The sequence below is a fragment of the Aotus nancymaae genome, unplaced genomic scaffold (assembly GCF_030222135.1).
Source record: "Aotus nancymaae isolate 86718 unplaced genomic scaffold, 86718_ANA_hifiasm-v0.15.2.pri h1tg000067l, whole genome shotgun sequence".
NCBI lineage: Eukaryota > Metazoa > Chordata > Mammalia > Primates > Aotidae > Aotus > Aotus nancymaae.
Genome location: NW_026988482.1, coordinates 33,036,547 through 33,058,753, shown reverse-complemented (window position 1 = coordinate 33,058,753; position 22,207 = coordinate 33,036,547). Strand labels below are relative to the sequence as shown.

General features: G+C 48.1%; 1 protein-coding gene across 9 annotated transcripts in view; it reads left to right on the top strand.

The window, feature by feature from the left end:
- The window catches only part of ACOX2 (acyl-CoA oxidase 2), a 32,418-nt gene that overhangs the window by 4,341 nt on the left and 5,870 nt on the right, over positions 1-22,207 (top strand). For 8 of the 9 annotated variants that reach the window (XM_012462818.2, XM_012462814.2, XM_021672384.2 and 5 more), the window contains 8 exons: positions 921-1,040; positions 1,369-1,484; positions 2,075-2,247; positions 3,805-3,967; positions 5,998-6,188; positions 8,075-8,254; positions 10,390-10,495; positions 15,848-16,065. In XM_012462818.2, the coding sequence (XP_012318241.1) occupies positions 921-1,040; positions 1,369-1,484; positions 2,075-2,247; positions 3,805-3,967; positions 5,998-6,188; positions 8,075-8,254; positions 10,390-10,495; positions 15,848-16,065 (1,267 nt within the window). Of the gene's footprint in view, positions 1-920; positions 1,041-1,368; positions 1,485-2,074; positions 2,248-3,804; positions 3,968-5,997; positions 6,189-8,074; positions 8,255-10,389; positions 10,496-10,855; positions 14,010-15,847; positions 16,066-22,207 lie in introns of those variants that run through there. The other variant, XM_021672387.2, reaches the window with a different exon arrangement.

Below are 22,207 nucleotides of genomic sequence, written 5' to 3'. Positions count from 1 at the left end.
CAGGAGAGTAACAGAGATGAAAGACACAGAGAGAGGGAGACAGGCAGAGACCAGAAACATAAGAGAGAGACACGAGCCAGAAGTGGTGGCTCACGCCTGTAATCCCAGCATTTTGAGAGGCTGACGCAGGTGGATCACTTGAGGTCAGGAGTTTGAGACCAGCCTGGCCAACAAGGTGAAACCCTGTCTTTACTAAAATTATAAAAATCAGCCAGGCATGATGGCGCACACCTGTAATCCCAGCTACTTAGGAGGCTGAGGCATGAGAATTGGTTGAACCTGGAAGGCAGAGGTTGCCGTGAGCCAAGATCACACCACTGCACTCCAGCCTGGGCCACCGAATGAGACTGTCTCAAAAAAAAAAAAAAAAAAAAACAAGAGAGAGAGAGAAATGAGAGAAAACAAGATAGAAAATGAATGACCACTGTCAAAAAATGAAGACAAAAGAAACCAGCCTTTAAGATCAGACAGACCAGGGTACAGATGAATCAGCTCTGCCCCTCCAGGCCAGTGAACTTCAGTGTGTCACTCTACTCTCTGAGCCTGTTTCCTTATCTGGAAAATGGGACTCATCATCATCCCTCCCCTGCAAGAACTGGAAAGCATCTATCACAGGGTCTAGTGCCACCTGGATTTTGATAAATGATAATTATCCATATTCACTATTGTAAAGTTGATGAGAGCAATTCATTAATAGTTGGGGGGTGGGGGGCAAAAAAAAAAGGTGGATCATTTCACAGTGCCTTTGCTAAGTTGCTGCTAGGTTTGCTTGGTTCTTTGGGGGCAATTTCCCCTGTCTGTGATCACTGACTTTTCAGGGCCCCAGAGGTACCCGTCCAAAACCCCAGCCCCAGGAAGCTGGGTGGGAAAAGCAACGCATAGGTATTCCTGTGATGGGCCTCTCCTCTTTCTGCCCTCAGTAGGACGGTCAGCCACCCACGCCCTGGTCCAGGCCCAGCTGATCTGCTCAGGAGCCCGGCGGGGCATGCACGCTTTTATTGTGCCCATCCGGAGTCTCAAGGACCACACCCCGCTGCCAGGTAAGCCCATAGTGCTCCCTCAAGGACTCCTGCCAGGAGGCGACCCCGTGTGGCCTCCCTGGACTGGGGCCCCAGAGGGCCACAGGAGAAGCTGGGACATGTCTCCCTTAGGCAGGGAGGGGTCCAGTTGGACAGACTTGGTGCTAACTGGCTAGGTGACCTCGAGCATCTGATTCAGCATCTGTCTGACCTCAGCTTGTTCGCCTGCAAAATGGGTACAATAACCCCAGTGTCACAGGCTACTGTGAGCTGGAATGTGTATGTGATACCTGGCACATAGCAAGCACTCCCTCAACTGATAGGTGTCTTCATCTCCATCTCCTTCAAGGAATCATCGTTGGGGACATTGGGCCCAAGATGGACTTTGATCAAACGGACAATGGCTTTCTGCAGCTGAACCGTGTGCGGGTCCCCAGGGAGAACATGCTGAGTCGCTTTGCACAGGTTAGGGGCCTGGGAAGGCCAGGGATTTGTACTTCCTGGAGAGGGGACCTGTGCTTTGTCCAGGCTGGGTCTAGGTCCTCCATAGAGCTGAGTTTGGGCCACATAACCCCCTCCCCCAAGAGAGGCTCTGACATCCCACAGACTGGGGTGAAACCCCAGCTCAGGAGCAGTATGATCTTGGCCACAGAGCCTCAGACTTCTCATGCAGAAATGCTCATCACATGGGCCAACGGAGCAATCACGGCATTGGGTGGCAGCCCCAGGAGAGGACGGAGCTGAGGTGATCTGCATATTTACCCACAGTGAGGCCTGAATACACACCAGCCAGAGTGCCAGCAGGAGTTCTGAAGGTCCCAATTCTGCCAGCCATCACCCTTTTAGTTATGGATTGTGGGGAGGTCAGGGTGTCCCAGGAGAGGCGCTGTGAACCAGGGCACCTGGGGAAGTGGCCTGGTATTTGAACATTCCAACTCCACATGAGCGGGTTGAGGGTGAGACGCCCTCCATGTGTGGAGCCCCACAGCTCTGGGAAGTGGGGGGAATCCTGGGGAGCCTGGGCTCAGACCCTGTGCCTGTCCTTGTTCCAACAGGTCTTGCCAGATGGCACCTACGTCAAACTCGGAACAGCACAGAGCAACTACCTTCCCATGGTGGTGGTGCGGGTGGAGCTGCTGCTGGGCGAGGTCCTCCCTCTACTGCAGAAGGCCTGTGTCATCGCCATGCGCTACTCCGTCATCCGCCGCCAATCCCAGCTCCGGCCCAGGCAAGGGGTGCCCAGCGGCTGACCACCGCAGACATATCGCCTCTCAGTCCCACAGTGCCTTCCCCGACCCCACCCTTCTGCCAGAGCCAGAGTGCTGGAGGCAGGCACTGCCCCCACCAACACACACACACACACACACACACAAAATCTGCACAGGCCTGGTCCCATCTGGCCATGTCAGAGGAGCCTCTCTGGCTCCCTCTATCAGGACTGACCAACCGGCCTAACCTGTGTCCCCAGTGCCTGGCCCCCTCGGGCTCTATGTGACTGTGTCTTTGGTCCTGTAGTACCAGGTCTGTCTGACTCCGTGTCTGTCTGAGTCCAGCTGTGTGCTGTGTGGCTATGATGGGCTGGGTGGGTCTGGGCCAGCCAGTTGCTGGCTGCGTCAGACTCTGGCTGGCTGAGTTGATTCTGTCAGGCCAAGCCTAGCAAAACCCAATGTCATATCGACTGTGTGTGGCTGAACTCGTTCTGCCTGGCTGTGCTGTCAGCATCTGACTGTGGTATGTCTACGTCTGGATCCCTTTTGTTGCAATTGGTTGTGTTGCTACCACTCCCTCCACCCCACAGCACAGAACAGCAAGGGCCGAACCCTCTGTGCACACTCAGCTCGGCCACTTCACTTCATCTCTCAACTTCCTCAACTACGAAAGGGGCGGTCAGAAGCGTCCTTCCAGGGGGATGTGGAGGGTGAAATGCAGTAACGTGCACTAGGCCCTCAGCCCAGGGTCCTTTCCTCTGGCAAGCCCACAGCGTCCTCGGTTGGCCTGGGCTTCAGAATCCAGGCTGGGAGTGTTCTCTGGAGGATGGGGCCACTGGGAAGAAGGGGCTGTGGCTGCTGTCCTGCCCATGGCCCATTTATCTGGGCTGCAGAAGTGTCCCCAGGGAGGTTATAAGAAGGATGCATCAGGTGAGCAGCTGCTGCCCAGAGAGGAGGCCTCTTGTAATCACATGCTCTTTCAATCCCGTTACTGCAAGCTCCTAAGTGCTGGACACAGTCTCGGGCACTGAGGACATGGCAGTGGATAAGGCAGACACACTCCCACCCTCTTCCCAATCCTGGAGACGCTGGCCAGACCAGGTTTTCCTTTCCTTGGGGTTCCATCAGACCCGAGTTTACACCTAAGAGTTACTGTTTAGGTTTGACATAGTCCTCAGCACACGGCAAGTGCACACGGGCAGTGGAAGGTCACAGGTTCAGATCGTCAGGGGTGCAGGGCCACAGCTCTTCACCTGAAATCTTGGGACCGGATGTGCTGGAATTCAGAACTTTTCAGGTTTTAGGATAATACCTTGTAGTTGCCGGAATTCTGTAAGCCTCCCTTAACAAGGGGCATTACCACCAGCAAACGTGTCAATATTTCTGCAGTGAAATATGTGGATGTTCACGTTAGATGGGATTCTTAAAGGATCATCCATAGACTCATGTCAGTTCAGGTCAAGTTTTGCAATGAGTTCTAAGGAACCGTCTGTTTTTAAGGCTTTTATGGTGTTAGAGATAGGGAAAGGTGGATACAGCACGTAGCGATGTAAATCTTCCTCTTCTTTTCCCCTCAGTGACCAAGAGGCGAAGGTCCTGGACTACCAGACGCAGCAACAGAAACTCTTTCCTCAGCTGGCCATCAGTTATGCCTTCCATTTCCTGGCGGTCAGCCTCTTGGAGTTCTTCCAGCACTCCTACAGTGCCATTCTGAACAGAGACTTCAGCATCCTGCCTGAGGTACCTGCTGTCTGCAGAGGGGCACGTGCTGGCGGGGCGAGGGGGAGCAGCTAAGACTGTTCCACCCACTGGGGAGCAGCCATAACCCCATCCCCATGGGCACTCCCCACCCCCACCTCTCCCAGCTTCTAGCATCCCAGGGCGTCTGGCTGAACAGTACCCTGATAAATAAATTTACCCACAACTGGCCCCCAGAGAGCCACAAGCATGCTAAGAGGAAACACTCACACCTAGTATAGAGAACACAGGTCCACAACCCCTGATGTGTATTTGAAACCCAAAAAGCCCAGATAAACAGTTGTTTGGAACTCATTTGGTGGCATAGTTGGACCTGAACTGACCTGATTAATCCGTCTAAGTGTGAATACATTTTGCAGTCAAATTATTAATGTGTTTAATCACTAAGGCTACCCCAAACCCCACTGGGGCTATTATATATAATATACCTTAAACACCAGTTGCCTGTCTACAATTCGAAAGTTACTCTGATTCCTAAATACATCTGGTTCACAGGTCTCCGGTAAAGCATTGTGGCCTTACATAGGCAGTTAGATTCGGTCTGTCCAGGCAGCACACTCTATAAGCACTGTTAACCCTTCCAACTGCAATTGAGGCACAGAGATCAAGGGAAACAACGTTCCTCCCAAGGACTTGAAAGTTCCAAAGATAGGTAGGGGCTTCAAGAACCAAAATCTCAAACCAGGCTGCTGCCTGCCAGCCTCTGTCTCTGTTGGGCTGCTGTAACAAAATACCATAAAGCAGTGGTTTATAAACAACAGAAACTGGCCAGGCATGGTGGCTCACACCTGTAATCTCAGCACTTTAGGAGGCCAGGGCAGGGCGATTGCTTGAGACCAGCCTCAGCAAGATGGTGAGAACCAATCTCCACACAAAAAAATTGAAAAATTAGTCAGGTGTGGTGGCACACACCTGCAGTCCCAAATACTACTTAGGAGGCTGCAGTGGGAGGATTCCTTGAGCCCAGGAGTTCGAGGATGCAGCGAGCTATGACTGTTCCACTGCACTCCAGTCCAGCCTGAGCAACAGAGTGAGACTGTCTAAAAAAAAAAAAATTATTTCTCACAATTCTGGAGGCTGGGAAGTCCAAGGTTGAGGCTCTAGCGCATTTGGTGTCAGGTGAGGGCCTGCTTCTTGGTTCATGGATGGCTTTTTGCTATGACCTCATATGGTAGAAGTGGCCTCTTTCATGAGGGCACTGATCCCATTCATGAAGGCTCCACCCTCTTGACCTAATCACCTCCTGAAGGCCCCACCCCCTAATACCATTGCCTTGAGGGCTAGGATTTCTACGTAAGAATTTCAGACCCTATCACCCTCCTACCACCCATAAATGGGCTGACCGTGGACACCCATCCTCACAGGCCAGCTTTCTAAAACCCATTCCAGCAAAATTCATAACTCCTGGTGGCTTGTGGGCTCACTCCAGGCAGCACCCTCTTCCCAATCCTGGAGACACTGGCCAGGCCAGGTTTTCCTTTGCTCTTCTTTTTTTTTTTTTTTTTTTTTTTTGAGACAGAGTCTTGCCTGAGTGCAGTGGCACAATCTTGGCTCACTGCAACCTCTGCACCCCTGCACTCCCAGGTTCAAGCTATTCTCCTGCCTCAGCCTCCCAAGTAGCTGGGATTACAGACACATACCACCACACCCCACTAATTTTTGTATTTTTAGTAGAGATGGAGTTTCACCACGTTGGCCAGGATGGTCTCAAACTCCCGACCTCGTGATCCACCCGCCTCAGCCTCCCAAAGTGCTGGGATTACAGATGTGAGCCACTGTGCCCAGCTCCTTTGCTCTTATGCCCCTACAGCTACATTGCCTAATTGTGTGCCTCTGGGTGAGTCATATAACCTGAGTCCCCACCTTCTCATTCATAAAGTTGTGAGCAGAGGAAACACTTCTTGCTTCAGAGCTGAGCTGGGCATGCAGTAGATGTTCTGTAAGTGGTGCACAGGGTTGGCTCCCATGGTGAAGGTCCCTTTACACTGCCCAACCCCTCTATGTTCTCACAGCTCCATGCACTGAGCACGGGCATGAAAGCCATGATGTCAGACTTCTGCACCCAGGGGGCTGAGATGTGCCGCAGGGCCTGTGGCGGACACGGCTACTCCAAGCTGAGTGGCCTGCCATCACTGGTCACCAAAGTGTCTGCCTCTTGCACCTATGAGGGTGAGAACACAGTGCTCTACCTGCAGGTGGCCAGGTAAGATCCAGACTTACCAGGCCTTTGCCCAAGCCCTTGGGGACCCACCAAGCTACTGCTGGGTGGAGGGTTCTATCTGATGCCCATAAAGGGAGCAGGCTTTGGGAAGCACCATTTGGGAGCTGTCTAATTCCCCCAATATGACCAAGCTACCCATTTCTAGGACACCATCCTCTCTCACATTCACCACAGCCTCAGACTCCTCCCTCGTCTCTTGCTTCTGCCCTTCTCCGCTTCTCCACAGGGACCCACAGGGATCTTTTCAGAGCCTAGGGAAGATCACATCTTTCTCTGGTTTGAAATTCAACGGCTTCCCAGTGCTTGTAGGAAAATGCCACATTCTATGCTATGGCCTGCAAGGACCGTGAGACCTGAACCCTGCCTCCCTGTCCATCCTGCTCTCACCACCTCCTACCTCTGCTCACTTCTTTTTTCCTTTTTTTTTTTTTTAGTTGGAGTCTCACTCTGTCTCCCAGTCTGGGGTGCAGTGGCACAATCTCAGCTCACTGCAACCTCCACTCCCTGGGTTCAAGTGATTCTCCTGCCTCAGCCTCCCGAGTAGCTGGGATTACAGGCACATACCACCATGCCTGGCTAATTTTTGTATTTTTAGAAGAGATGGGGTTTCACCATGTTGGCCAGGATGGTCTCGATCTCTTGACCTTGTGATCTGCCTGCCTCGGCCTCCCAAAGTGCTGGGATTACAGGCGTGAGCCACTGCGCCGGGCCACCTCAGCTCACTTCTGCCAGCCACACACTTCTTTCTGTCCAGAAGGCCTTTGCATTTGCTCCCTTTCCTCCCAACATGGCCCTGTTTCCTTTGGAGCAGTTTCACAGTCTATCATCATCTCATTTTTTTGTTTGCCTTTTTAGCTCTGCTCTCCAACTAGACTAAGAGCTCCCCGAGGGCAGGGACTACCCCCACCTTGCTCACTGCAGCATCGCGCAGGCTTGGTGCAGAGCCTGCACACAGAGGCTCCAACCCCAGAGGCAGGAAGCAACTGCCAAGTCAGCCTCCTCCACACAGGTAGCTTCTTTTGATCCCTTTTAGGTCTGTGGGACCTTGAGGCCGACAGAACCTCATGCTCACCTGTTCTCAGGTGACCAAACAGGGTAAATGCTTCCGTATGCAAGGAGAAAGAAGTTCACTGGCAAATATGAAATACATTTATTGGATTTTTAAAAACATATAACATCCCTTGGTTTTTTTCCAAATTACAAAAGGAATATAATAGCACATATTATGTACTCTGGGCCCTGCACTGTGCCAAGCACGCTACAAATATCATCTCATTCCGCTTCATAACCCCCCATCAGATGAGAACTGTCCTCCCCACCTAGAACTGGAGAAGCTGAGCCTTGGGAAGTGGAGCTACTTCTGCAGCATCACACAGGTCTCGGCAGGGCTGCATGGGAATCCAGGGCTGTCTGAGCCCAGGACCCGTAACCACTGGATTAGCCTAAAGCAGCAGCTGAGAGTCACCTATAATCCTCTTATTCCTGTTAGCATTCTTGCCTCTATCCTTCTTTTTTCAGCTAAGAAACTTTAATTTCTACCCAGTCACTGTACAAGTCATTATAAATCCCCAAATCGCAATGTTCTGATGGAAAATTCTGTTTGCTCAGATCACAGAAGGGTTTATGTTCAGGATCTGAGAGTGTCAGGCCCAGCTCCACAGGTCCTGGGGTGTGCCTCACTGAGGGCCTCGAGGCAGGAGGACCCAAGGGGAAACCCTCAGGCAGGAGACCAGGCGGAGGCCGGGTGATGGGGCTCTCCCACGGGAAGGCTGGGACCCGGCATGAGCGTGCCTGTCTCTGGGAGTGAGGGGTGCTGGGCTGTCCCACAGAGTCTCTCCCCTCTCCCTGCCTCCCCTTCCACCCCCCAGGTTTCTGGTGAAGAACTACCTGCAGACTCAGATGTCCCCTGGCTCCGCGCCACAGAGATCTCTCCCTCCATCTGTCGCCTATCTCACCGCACCTGTCCTGGCCAGGTGTCCAGCCCAGAGGGCAGCCGACTTCCTCTGCCCGGAGCTCTACACCACGGCCTGGGCACACGTGGCAGCAAGGTAAGCCAGTGCTGAGAAATCAGCCATCCCTCCTGGGGACAGGCTCCATGCCACACTAGGGCCTTTGGGATTGGTTGGTTGGATATTCGTGGATTCAGTTCTAAAAACCACCCTGTGCCTAGCCTCCCCGGTCCTCTTAGTTCCTGCCACCATGCGCAGAGAGAGGAGAAGTCCCCCCCATCAGCCATGGACCCCCATTACTTCCCCATCCTGGTCACAGTAGTAGAAGGACATCACACCTCTGGCCAGTGAGATATCTTTTAAATCTCTAGGGTCCTATGGTGATATGCAATACAATAAATGTACCCATATGTAAATACTACAAATGTATTGATATGCAAATACCAATAAAGCAATACTCATATGTTTGAAATATCCCACAATCTAAAAATAATTTTTGAAAATATGACTACACCACGGGATAGAATTCATTTATTTCCAGGGTCTAGGAGGCTCCAGGGAACATGGACAAAACCAAGGACCCATCCATTCTGTCATTCAACAAATATTCTTCACTACCTACTATGTGTTTGTTAGGAATGACCAAATATGCCAGGGGCAGGAAATAAAAAGAGATCCTGACCAAATACCGACACCACCATGGAAAAGCTGGAGAGATTTAACTACCTAAAAAGAAAACCTTTTGAACCCTGCCCCAAATTAAAACACCAAAAACAGGCTGGGCCTGGTGGCTTACACTCATAATTCCAGGACTTTGGGAGGTCAAGGCGGGTGGATTGCTTGAGCTCAGGAGTCTGAGACCAGCTTGGGCAACATGGTGAAACCCCACTTCTACTAAAAATACAAAAAAAAATTTAATTAAAAAAAAATGAAACACCAAAAACAAACTGGAAAAACATATTTTCAGTATATAATCAGAGGCCTTATAGCCCAGCCTGTGGTCCCAAGGATGGTTAATAGTTATTTCAAGATCACAAGCAACTTGGAACATTCATTTATTTATTCCAAAAATATTTATTAACTGCCTATAACATGGCATGCACTGTTCTAGGCATTAGGGACCTATCAGTAAATAGGTCCAATAAACACCCCAGACCTCACCAAGCTAACATTTCAATTGGGAGATTTGAGGAGGGGACTATAAGGCTGCTCAAGGTAATTAAAGTGTCATGATAGTTCTCCTTGCTTGAAACTCAATGTGACCTCTGCTTATCTATTCCCTGGCAAAGCAAAAAACATTGCTTAATAAACAGTTTGCTTTACACACAAATTCCAAGGGTCATGGATGGACGGGCAGGGAATGAAAAAATAAGAGGGATTAAAGGTTAGTAAAATGGCAAATGACCAATTTAGTGGTTTGCAGGACAAAGGTTGGTTTTCTGTTTTTGTTTTTAGGTTCCTTGGGTAGAACCTACAACAGGCTAGGTGACCGACAGGCCCCTCTGGCCTTTACAGAAAAACCATTCTCCTTGCTCAGGCCATAGGATGTCAGTCAACAGAAAAGCCTGAACATACTGGTGTCAGGCTGGAATCTGCATTAGAAATAGGGTACAGCTCCTGGCCTATGGCTCTGAAGCTTTATAACATGGTGATTAAGTCAAGGCCGGCACGATGGCTCACGCCTGTAATCCCAGCACTTTGGGAGGCTGAGGCAGGCAGATCACGAGATCAGGAGTTCGAGGCCAGCTGGTCAACATGGTGAAACCCTATCTCTACTAAAAATACAAAAATTAGCTGGGCATGGTGGCGCGCACCTGTAATCCTAGCTACTCAGGGGGCTGAGGCAGGAGAATTACTTAAGCCCGGGAGACAGAGGTTGCAGTAAGCCGAGATTCCACCACTGCACTCCAGCCTGGGGGACAGAGTGAGACTCTGACTCAGAAAAAAAAAAAAAGAAAAAAGAACAAGTCAAAATCCTGGCTCTGCTCCTTATTAGCTGTGTGACCCTAGACAAATTAGTTAACCTCTCTGGGACTCAGTTTTCCCCACTACAAACTGGGGGGTACCTGCCCTTAAAAGAGTTAAAGAGATAGTGAATATCAATCATTTAGCTTGATGGCACACAAGTGGTCAATAAATAGGCATTATTTCTACTTCTGAGGAACCACAGGAAGCCCATCAGTTGTCTTTTCCACTCAGTCAGGAAGCTGAACCTTTTTTTCTTTGTCCTTCAGGCTGATAAAGGACTCAGTGCACCATTTACAGACCCTGACGCAATCCGGAGCTGACCAGCACGAGGCCTGGAACCAGACCACTGTCATACACCTCCAGGCTGCTAAGGTGAGCTCCCGCCAGCTGAAGCTAAAAGGGATCCGTTTTTGTTTCCCAGGCAGGCTACCCTGCTGGGAAAATCCAGGTTCTGCCATTATTCCCAAACTCTGCTCTGCCAGCGGCTGCCCTCATTTCACTTCTAAGGCTTTAGTCCAGGGTATTTTAATTAAAGGACTTAACTCCAAAGCAATCTTGCTGGCAGCTCTTACGGGAAAAGGTAATGAGGCAGTGTTATTGGATTTGCTTCAGGTTGTTCAAATATTTCCTCCCAGATAGAAAAGCAGGTCAAGTCTCCCCTTAGCCCCACAGGCAATCCTTGGATATCTGATTCAATTTCCACTCTGTTTTGTGTTTGTGCATAATTCACAGTCAGTCGGCAAATATTTGAGCACCCACTCTGCACTAGGCACTGAGCTGGGTGCTCAACAGTGAAGCCACTGCCCATACACAGCTACAATCAAGGAAGCACCATGGCAGGGAAATACAGACTGCTGTGGAATCCCAGAGCAGCTACCCTTCTGCCCACCTGGAGGAGTCAGAAAGTGGCATATAGGCTAAGACTTCAAGGATAAGCTGAAATTAGCCAAACGGTGGGGCAGCAGCTTCGGAGAGAAGAGTTTCCAGGCAAAGGGAGCTGCGTGTGCCAAAGGAGGCAGCAAGAAGCAGCCTGGCGTGCTTGGGAGGAAGTGCAAATCTCCCAAGGAGGACCTAAGGAGGGGGTCTGAGACAGGGGGAGGAGAGGCAGGCAAGGCCTCCTCTGACCTTTTGTACTACTGTGAAAAGTTGGGGGTTTGTTTTCATTGCAATGCCTGTGCTGAGTTTGTTTGGAGGTGGGGTAATCAGTTTCATTCTAGAAGAATCACGCAGGCTGCAGGGGGAGGAATGGATGGGAGGCTAGAGGCCAGTTAGAAGGGAACAAGTCTGGGCCAGGACTGAGGGTGGTCCGGACCATGAGCATGGCAGAGAGCCTGGAGACAAGTGGGTAGATCAGAGATGCTCAGGCGAAAGAAGGCAGGGACGGCCCTCAGAGTGCTGGGGTGGGAAACAGGGAAGAACAGCTCCCGAGTTCTAGCTTAGGCACCTGGGACTCTGGCCCTGCCAATAACTGGAAAACTAAAGACCTCAGGCCTCAGACCCAGAAAATGGCAGCCTTGGAACAGGAGAGCCCTGAAGGGCTGCAGACGCCCTCATGGGACAGGGCTGGTGGGGCAGGCTGGGCGTGAGCATCACCACGTGAACCACCACCTCCACCACACCGCAGGTGCCGGTATTAACTGCAGTCCTCAGTTCTGCTCAGCGCACAGCAAGGGCATCCCCTGCTGTGCTAACTGTCCTGTCAACACAGAGGGTTAGCCAAGGCTTTGTGCCTTCACTGGATCACCAAAACAGGAACCACAGTCTCCCATTATCAACTCATCCATTTTCCGTGAAACGTATGGCCTGCCTTCAAATGGACCAGATGCTGCTTGCCAGGGTTACTTCATTTAATCCACACAACCTGGGAGGGAGACTGACATCATCTCCACGTCAAGGGTGAGGAAAGAGAACTCAGGAGTTAGGTCCCAGAGGTAGGAAATGGCTGAGTCCAGTTGCTTTCCCTTCCCACACCACCAAGGGTGTGATGAGTGACGGAGGTGAGCAACAAACTCAGGGGGGACGGAGGGTGGCAGCCAGCCAGCCTGCGGGGGAAGAACACATCCCTGACAGTTTCCTGGAGAGGTGGTGCCCCAGCTAATTCTCCAAGGTCATAATGGATAGGGCTTTCTGTACTCTGTGCTTTGTGGGGTTATCTAGTCTACAGAAAGCTTCAGCACCCAACTGGGCCCCATCTGGAAACCATAAATGTGCAGGTAGAGATAACCGCAACTTGGGGGAAGGGGGGATGATATTGACAGAAAAGTAGACAAGGGGGAGCCACAGGCTAAATTCTGGTCCCAGCTCTGTGTGACCTCAAGCACCCCTTCCTTCTCTGGGCTTTAACTTCCCTGTCTGTAAACAAAGGGGCATGGAAGAGCCCTTTAGACTCTGACAGGCTCTGATCCTATAATTCAGACTGACCAGAAGAGATGTCAGTCCCCAGGACGACCGGAACAAATGCTGGCCTCATTATAATCCAGCCGCTCTCCTGTGGCTTTGGCCACACAGGGTTAGGAATACAGCCCTGGTGTGGATCTCACTGCCACCGCTTTCTAGCCATCACCTTGGGCAAAAAACTTAATCTCTCAGAGCCTCTGTCTCTTTGTCTGCAAGATGGAACTAATAACAGTACTTACTTTGTAGGATTCTGATGATGATTAAATGAGTTAATACATGTAAAATTTAAGAGAGGCAGCTAGCATGTAAGTGCTATATATCACACCCCTACACCCAAATTAGACAGGAGGCAAGATTTAAACCAACACACACAATGTAAATAATGTTCACTGTGCTCAGAGCATGGGGCCAAGGTTTGGCTCAGCTCTTCCCCAAAGCGTAGAGGTCACCTCTGTCTCTGATCCTCATCCTGCTTTTTAAGGCGGAGGCCCAGACCCTTGGGCAGCTCTCCATCACTCCACCCCTCAACTCAGAGCCTTGAGCATTTGAGGATGAGGCTCTCGGGTTAGGACAGGAAAAGGAGCGTGAGTCTGCAGTTCTGCCAAGCTGAACCCAGTCTGAGCAGCAAAGGCTAATGGAGCCAGCAGAGGCAACGTAGCACATCTGCTCACCTCCCACAGCCAAATGCTGCAAGCTCAGCAGGCTGTCAGCACACCATGTCTGCATGGCAAAGTGGAGTTGTCAGCACCTGTGTGAGAGCCCCCTAGGAAACACAGGTTCTTTCCAAGTGAGAAAACAAATCGGGTCACTGTCCTGCTGAAGACTCCCGGTCCCACAGAACAAATCCAGACTCTATCATTCACAGCCCCTTCACTGACCTGGGCCCCAGGTATGGGTCCACCCTAACCTCCATAGTTCCCCATCATCACCTCATTATACCCCCACACTTCAGCCTCATTAAATTGCCTGCAGCTTCCTGAAAGTACAGCCTTTTGCACAAAATGTTCCCCCTGCCTGGAATGACCTTTCCCCCAATTCATGTCCCCTTGGGTGAACTCCTTTGAAACCCCAAGATGCTCTTTTTTTTAAGACAGGGTCTCACTCTGTCACCCAGGCTGGAGTGCAGTGGCACCATCTCAACTCACTGCAACCTCTACCTCCCAGGCACAAGCGATTCTTGTGCCTCAGCCTCCCAAGTAGCCAGAATTACAGGTATGCACCAACACACCTGGCTAATTTTTGTATTTTTGTAGAGGCAGGGTTTCGCCATGTTGGCCAGGCTGGTCTTGAATTCCTGACCTCAAGTGATCCACCCACCTCAGCTTCCCAAAGTGCTGGGATTACAGGTGTGAGCCACAGTATCCAGCCGAACCCCCCAAAACACTCTAAGTCTTGCCACTGAAAATCACTACAGCAGTACGGGCATCACAGGAGACCTCATTAGAAATGCACAGTCTTAGGCCAGGCGCGGTGGCTCATGCTTGTAATCCCAGCAGTTTGGGAGGCTGAGGCGGGCAGATCACCTGAGGTCAGGAGTTCAAGACCAGCCTGACCAACATGGAGAAACCCCTCTCTAGTAAAAAATACAAAATTATCAGGGTGTGGTGGTAGATGCCTGTCATCCCAGCCACTCAGGAGGCTGAGACAGGAGAATCATTTGAACTCAGGAGGCGGAGGTTGCAGTGAGCCAAGATCGCACCATTGCATTCCAGCCCGGACAACAAGAACGAAACTCCGTCTCAAAAAAAAGAAATGTACAGTCTTAGCCCCTGCCTTGGAATCTGCATTTTGACAAGATCCCCAGGTGATCTATATGCACACAAACAACTGAGAAGCTGGCTGGGCCCAGAGGCTCACGCCTGTAATCCCAGCACTTTGGGAAGCCAAGGAAGGAGGATCACTTGAGCTCAGGAGTCCAAGACCAGTGTGGGCAACATGGCAAGACCCTTGTCTCTACTAAAAATACAAAAAAAATATAGCCTGGCATGGTGGTATGTGCCTGTGGCCCCAACTACTTGGGAGGCTGAGATGGGAGAATTGCTTGAGCCCAGCGGGGCAGAGGTTGCAGTGAGCCGAGATCACAACACTGTAATTCAGCCTGGGTGACAGAGTGAGATTCCATCTCAAAAATGAAAAGTAAAATTGAGAAGCACTGCTTTACACTCCCTCTCTTCCTCGCTCTCCCTTGAGGAGCTCATATATCCTACCTGACAAAATAATTACATGTGCTTGTCTTGACGAGATGGGGACTATTCAAAATATTAACAACCCATAGGACAAGGCACCAACCGATCAACTGGACTTCAGGCCTAGGGGAAGCAAGGTCCTGAAGGCCTTCTGCTGGGTCAAGCATTAATCCTTTAGTTGCTGGGCTGTGGAGAGAAGGAGGGGGTCTTCGGGAAGGAGTCCATCTGGCAGAAGGAGCTCTCACAGGGTCGATGGCAGTGGACACTTGCCAACTGGTATTAAAGTATTATCTTAACAACTGACACACCCAGACCATTACATATGCGCTAAATAACAGCACTGCTTACCTTAAGAAGTTTATACTCTAGCTGGAATAAATTTCATATACATCTTGAACTCTTATTTTCTCACCCCACAGTGCACACACGTGTGCACATACATACATCACTGACTTGAACATGGCAGACAACAAATAGCTATTGTTTTTTTTGAGATGGAGTTTCACTCTTGTTTCCCAAGCTGAAGTGCAATGACCCAATTTTGGTTCACTGCAACCTCCGCCTCCTGGGTTCAAATGACTCTCCTGCCTCAGCCTCCCAAGTAGCTGGGATTATAGGCATGCACCACCATGCTGGGCTAATTTTTGTATTTTTAGTAGAGACAGGGTTTCACCATGTTGGTCAGGCTCATCTTGAACTCCTGACCTCAGGTGATCCACCCACCTTGGCCTCCCAAAGTGCTGAGATTACAGGTGTGAGCCACTGCACTGGGTTTAAAATACCTATTTTCTTAAGAACAGTGGTGCTGTCCTCCACCTTCCCCAGGCCAGCCTCCAATACGCCTGTATTCTTTCTCTCCACTTTCCAACCTACTTGAAACTGCTCCAAGCAAAATGAAGAAAACAAGAGCCATGTTTCAAAGTCCACCAGCCCCCCAACACACACACACACGAACATATACATGCCATCAAAAAGGCTCGATCAGACCCGGAGTGAGCTAGGAAAAAAGGCAGCGGCTCATCAGCCTGCTGGGAAGCACATGCCTGCCTCAAGTTTATTCCAGCCATCTGGCCAAGCTTACAGGATGACTTCTAGAGTAGAAAATCAGAAATCAGGAGAACGTCTCTTTGTGTGTTTGTAGGCACACTGCTACTATGTCACTGTGAAGGGTTTTGCAGAAGCTCTGGAGAAACTAGAAAATGAACCAGCGATTCAGCAGGTGCTCAAGCGTCTCTGTGACCTCCATGCCATACATGGAATCTTGACTAACTCGGGTGACTTTCTCCATGATTCCTTCCTGTCTGGTGCCCAAGTGGACATGGCAAGAACAGCCTACCTGGACCTGCTCTGCCTGATCCGGTGAGTGGCTGAGGCTTCAAACCATGTTGGCCTTCAGAGAATAACCCTACACCCTTGTTCACAGGTCACTACCAACTCCAAACCCTTGCTAATGGGCAGAGCAGCAACAGCCATGGAGAGGTTTACACCCTATTATCATTACACCAACATAAAGCATTATGAATTAATGAAAGAAACAATGGGAAAAGTGATAAATAATAAAAATACTTAAGAATAAATTAGCTACCTCAATTGAACTCTTCAACATTGTCAAGGAAATAGGAACAGTATCTAAGGAAAATGAATAACACAAAGCATGCTACATATGAATGATATGTGCTAATGTGCTAATGATAATAGTCTCAATCATGGCTAGCCTTTTTTTTTTTTTTTTTTTTGAGACAGGGTCTTGCCCTGTTGTCCGGGCTGAAGTGCAGTAGTATGATCTCAGCTCACTGCAACCTCTGCCTCCTGGTTCAAGTGATTCTCCTGCCTCAGCCTCCCGAGTAGCTGGGATTACAGGCAGGGTTCTTTTGGGTTTTTTTGTTTTTCTTTTTTAGAGGCGGGGTTTCACCATGGTGGCCAGGCTGGTCTTAAACTCCTGACCTCAAGTGATCCACCTGCCTCAGCCTCCCAAAGTGCTGGGATTCAGGTGTGAACCATCACTCCCAGCCATAGTTAACCCTTAAAGAGCACTTATGTGACAGGCCCTGTCCCTCATAAGTGCTCTTTAACTTACATACATCTCATTTAATCCTTATAGCCCTTTGAAATGAGTACTATTAATCTCCTCATTTTATTGGAAAGGAAATTCAGGCTGATGGGAGTTAAGTTGCCCAGTGTCACACAATCAGCCAGAGGAGGAGCCGGTTACAATTTCAGGTCTGGCCCCTGAGCATGCACTCTTAACCTGTATGTTAAAATTAAGGTTGAGGTCTTACTTACTTCAAACACATCCTTGTCTTTTTGTTGAATGTGCTTAAGCAAATTCTTACCAAAATTAGTAAACTTACCTTATCCTCCCTCAGCTTCAAGATGAAATTTTTTAAAAACTCTGTAATTCATATATTGATTTGTAAAATAATAACACAAAGTTTTTAAATGCAGCATGAATGCAGTGCTATGTAGGGTCATGAAATACTAATGCAGTGCCTTCACACTGTTATTCTATAATCTAAATGATTGCTGTAAAAACATCTCAAAACCAAAGCCCAACCTGATCAGGGTTCTAGAAAAAATAGAAATAAAAACAATAAAGAAAAATAAAAAGCCTGAGCAACATGGAGAAACTCCATCTCTACAAAAAAATGAATCGAGCATTGTGGCACACACCTGTAGTCTCAGCTACTCGGGAGGCTGAGGTAGGAGGATTGATTGATCCCAGGAGGTTGAGGTTGTAGTGAGCTATGATCCCACCACTGCACTCCAGCCTGAGCAACAAAGTCTCAAAAAAAAAAGGAAAGAAAAGAAAACATTGCAAATTATTTACCAGTGTCTGTAAGATTAAAAAAATGGACTAACTTGAGAATATAACCTTCTTGAGACCTCACTAGGCAGAAAATATGATGCCTATTGCATGGGGTGAGGGTTGACTCCTAGAATTTCCAATAATTCTCATATAAACAAGACTAATAAAAAGAAAAAAGAGGCTGGGAGCAGTGGCTCACACCTGTAACCCCAGCACTTTGGGAGGCCAAGGTGGGAGGATCACTTGAGGCAAAGAGTTCAAGACTAGCTTGGGTACCACAGTGAGACACCATCTCTAAAATTTAAATATATACATATACACACAAACACACACACATATATATAAAGAAAATAAGATTTGTAATTTTAAAAATAAGATTTTTAAGACAGGTTTTTTAAAAACTAGACCAAATTCCTTTTATTTCTAACAATATGCAATGTGTTACATGCCCTTTATGACTACTCATAGCATGTGACACATAGCTGGTGGTTAAAAAAATGTTTGTTCAGGCTAGGCACGGTGGCTCACACCTGTAATCCCAACATTTTGGGAGGCCAAGGCAGGTGAATCATCTGAGGTCAAGAGTTTGAGACCAGCCTGGCCAAGATGGTTGAAACCCCGTCTCTACTAAAAATACAAAAATTAGCCAGGTGTGGTTGCAGGCACCTGTAATCCCAGCTACTTGGGAGGCTGAGGCAGGAGAATCACTTTAACCCAGGAAGCAGAGGTTGCAGTGAGCCGAGACTGCACCACTGCACTCCAGTCTTGGTGACAAGAGTGAGACTCCATCTCAAAAAAAAAAAGTTTGTTCAGTTAAAGCATCAAAAACTGTCAAAAAATACATTTGATACAATTATGTCCCAGGTATTAAACTTTCCCTAATACAAGGAATCCAGTGGTGAAAACTATTAAGAGCATAATTAAGTACTGCACAGTTCAAGCCCAAGGGTGTCTATCTTTCTGAAACCCTCGGTATTTAAAAGTACATGAAAATAATGTTCGAGCTCTGGTTAACAATGATGATGCAAAAGATCACCTTAATACCCTATAAGCATGTTTTTTTAATTTGCAAACAGCATTTCTAAGTGCTTGCCTTGGCTCCAGAAACTTACAATTCAAGACAAGATAGACAGCCCTGATGCAAACTGCCAACTTACTCATGCATCAAACCCAGAAATGGATTTACTTACATGATGGTTCCTAAGTAACCTTACTACTGCAGGGTAATTAGGTACATAACAGATTCTATGCATATCATTATTCGGGGTCACAGTTCCCTGCCTTGATTAGTCACTATCTCCCTAAGATTTCTGAGATGAAAAATGAAGGGTGGCATAGTATTCTAAGGATGCCAAGAACCAGCTCTCTGTAATGTTAACTGACCCAAACAGTTTTTAGTTGTTTAAGTGGTCCTAAAACCTCAGTTGGGAGACTTCCAGGTAAAGATAGCAGATTAAACATACGCATTCACTTTTGTTCTTTCCTGAAACCCTACTGAAACATCAGTGAATGGACTGAAATTTTTTAAAAGGCACACACCCACAAAGAGAAAGAGAACAGGAGAGAAAACATGAAAGCTGGAGAATAGATGGACATACTTGGCAGACTAGTGATTTAGCAGACAAGTTACACCAAAGAACCCCAGGAACTAGCAGCACTGTGTACCTCTGGCAGTGGGGGTGAGGGTAAGAATGACAGGAGGGGTTAAAAGTCTATTTCAGAAGGAGCTGAATCCCCAGGTCCCCTCCTCATCTGTGAGTATTTATTTAGGAGCTTTGTTTTTGTTTTTAAAGATGGGGTCTCCCTATGTTGTCCAGACTGGTCCTAAACTCCTGAGCTCAAGGGATCCTCCTACCTCAGCCTCCCAAAGTTCTGGGATTACATGCATAAGCTACCACACCTGGCCATTGTGAATAATTTTAAGACTTTCCTTGACTCTGCCCTGGCAGAAGGGTAAACGGAGGGTCTGTGGACTAGGGAGCATCAGGCATAGTTGATAATAAGACTAACCTTCAGAAGACAGGGGTCTTTATAGGCCAAATGCTGACACCTCCCTCCCCAGACCTTTTTTCCCACTGGTTCCTAAGAAACTGCCAGCCAGACTAGTACCCTGCAAGAAGATGATAAGATGATTCTTCTCTGGAGAATCTGACCAACCCAAGGAGAAGGAGCTAAAGACACTGGCATCAGAGTCTCCCAATGGTCTACCCAATTCACTCCATAGTGAACCCCACATTAGCAAGCATAGCCACAGGTTTGTAATCAGCTAGTTAATGTCTTACTCTTAGCTGTGATCAGACACTCAGGGATCACCAGACACCTGAAGAATGCCCCTAACATAAAAAATGGAGACCAAATCAAGCAAAACAAGGCAATTCAGAGGACACCAGAGAATCCACAGGGAGAAGAAAACTTAAAAAAAAAAAAAACAGTGATATCTCAGAGTTAAGAGAAGATATTGCAACCACAAAATAAAAACCTAAATGCCATTATTTAAAACTAATATTCAGAGAACCTAAAAAAAGAGCTCCTTGAAATTAAAAAATGATAGTGGAAATCAAAACTCAATATAAACACTGGAAGATAAAGTTGCAGAAATCTCACAGAAAGAAAGAAAAACACAAAAAAATAGGACTTTTAAAAAGTAAGAGGACCAATCTTAGCTGTTCATCATCTGAAGAACAGGTCTAGAAAGAAGACAGAGAAAACAGAAGGAAGCAAATCATTAATAAAACAATTCAAGAAAACATTCCTCAAATGAAGGATATGAGTTTCAGGTTAAAAAGGATCACAGATACCTACAGACTAGAGGAGAGGAGACAGGCACACATATGCATAAAATAAGTCACACTGTATACCATGTGAAATGGTAATACCTGCTATGAAGCAAAGGGTAGCAGGAAGCGGGGGAAAGAATGCTGGAGGTCAGTTGAGGGGAGGGGGAGCTGCAGTTTTAAATAGGCTAGAGAAGGCCTCCCTGAGAGGGTCACAGTTAAGGAGAAACCTGGGGAGAAGGTAAGGAGAAGCTGTTGTGGCTGCTAGGGAAAGAGCATTACAGGCAGAACATCATACAGTCATACTTCACTTAACGATGGGAGGATCCGTTCTGAGAAATGTGTCTTCAGGTGACTCTGCCATCGTGTGAACATCACAGAGTGTACTTACCCAAGCCTAAATGGTATAGCCTATTGCTCGTAGGCTGACCCCTGCAAAGCATGTGGCTATACTCAATATCGTAGGCAATTCTAACATAAATCACTAAGCAACAGGAATTTTTCAGCTCTATCATAATGTCATGGGACCACCATCATATACACGGTCCATCATTGACCAAAACATCATCATTATGCAGTGCATGATGGTACAAATGTTGGAGGTCAGAGTGTGCTTGGCATATCCATCCAGAGAACACAGAAGAGGTCACAGGGGCAAGAATGGCATGACTGCGGTGGAAAATGAGGGCAGAGGGCAGAGAGTTAAGGGAGTACAGTGGGGGTAGGAAGAGAGGATAAGGTAGATCCTTGCAAAGACTTACAATGTGAAGGTTTTGAGCACGGGATAGAATGGGAGGGTTTTGAGTATTGGATAGATACAACCTGAAAGAATCTTATGAATATTTTTAAAGGCCCTCTCCAGCTGCCATATTAAGAACTAAGAGTGAGGCCAGGCGCGGTGGCTCACGCCTGTAATCCCAGCACTTTGGGAGGCCCCGGTGGGCAGATGACAAGGTCAAGAGATTGAGACCATCCTGGCCAATGTGGTGAAACCTCTTCTCTACTAAAAATACAAAAAAATTAGCCAGATGTGGTGGCACACGCCTGTAGTCCCAGCTACCTGGGAGGCTGAAGCAGGAGAATCTCTTGAACCCAGGACGTGGAGGTTGTAGTAAGTCAAGATTGCACCACTGCACTCCAGCCTGGCAACAGAGTGAGACTCCATCTCAAAACAAAAACAAACAAACAAAAAAAGAACTAAGAGTGAAAAGCAGGGAGATCAGCTGAATGGCTAATGCAATAATCCAAGTGAATGATGGTAGTGGATTGGACCAGTGATAGTGATGGAGGTGGTAGGAAGTGGTTGAAGGTTGAATATATCTTGAAGGCAGAACAGGATTTGCTGACAAATTAGATGTAGGGTAAGAAAGGAGAGGAATCAAGGTTTTTGGTCAGAAGAACAAAGCTGCCATTTACCATAAATGGGGAAGACTACAGGAGGGCCAGGTTTGGGCAGGATGGACAGGAAAGATCTGGCCAACCAGGAGTTTGGGTTCAGACACATTACATTTGAAGAGCCTGTCAGAAATCCAAGTACAGATGTTGGTAAGCAGGGGACACTGGAGGAATGAATTTGGAAGTCATTGGCATGTGGTTGATATTTAAAGCCATGAGGAGGACTATCACAAGGAGTGCATGAAGAGAAGAGGTCCAAGTACTGAGTCGTCAGACCCTCAAAAGATAGTAAGGAAGTAACAATGACAAGAGCTATTTCTGTGGAGTCATGAAGTCATGTTTTTACATGAATTGATCTAGTTCACGAGAGAATAAACAGGCATAACACTTTCAGGGAGGTTTGTCCTAAAGGGGAGCCAAGATGATGGAGAAGGAAATAGAGTCAAAAGCTTGTGTTTAAGATGGCAGAAATGACTTTCTGTTTGTATACTGAAGGAAATGATCCAGTAGAGAGGGGATTTTTTTT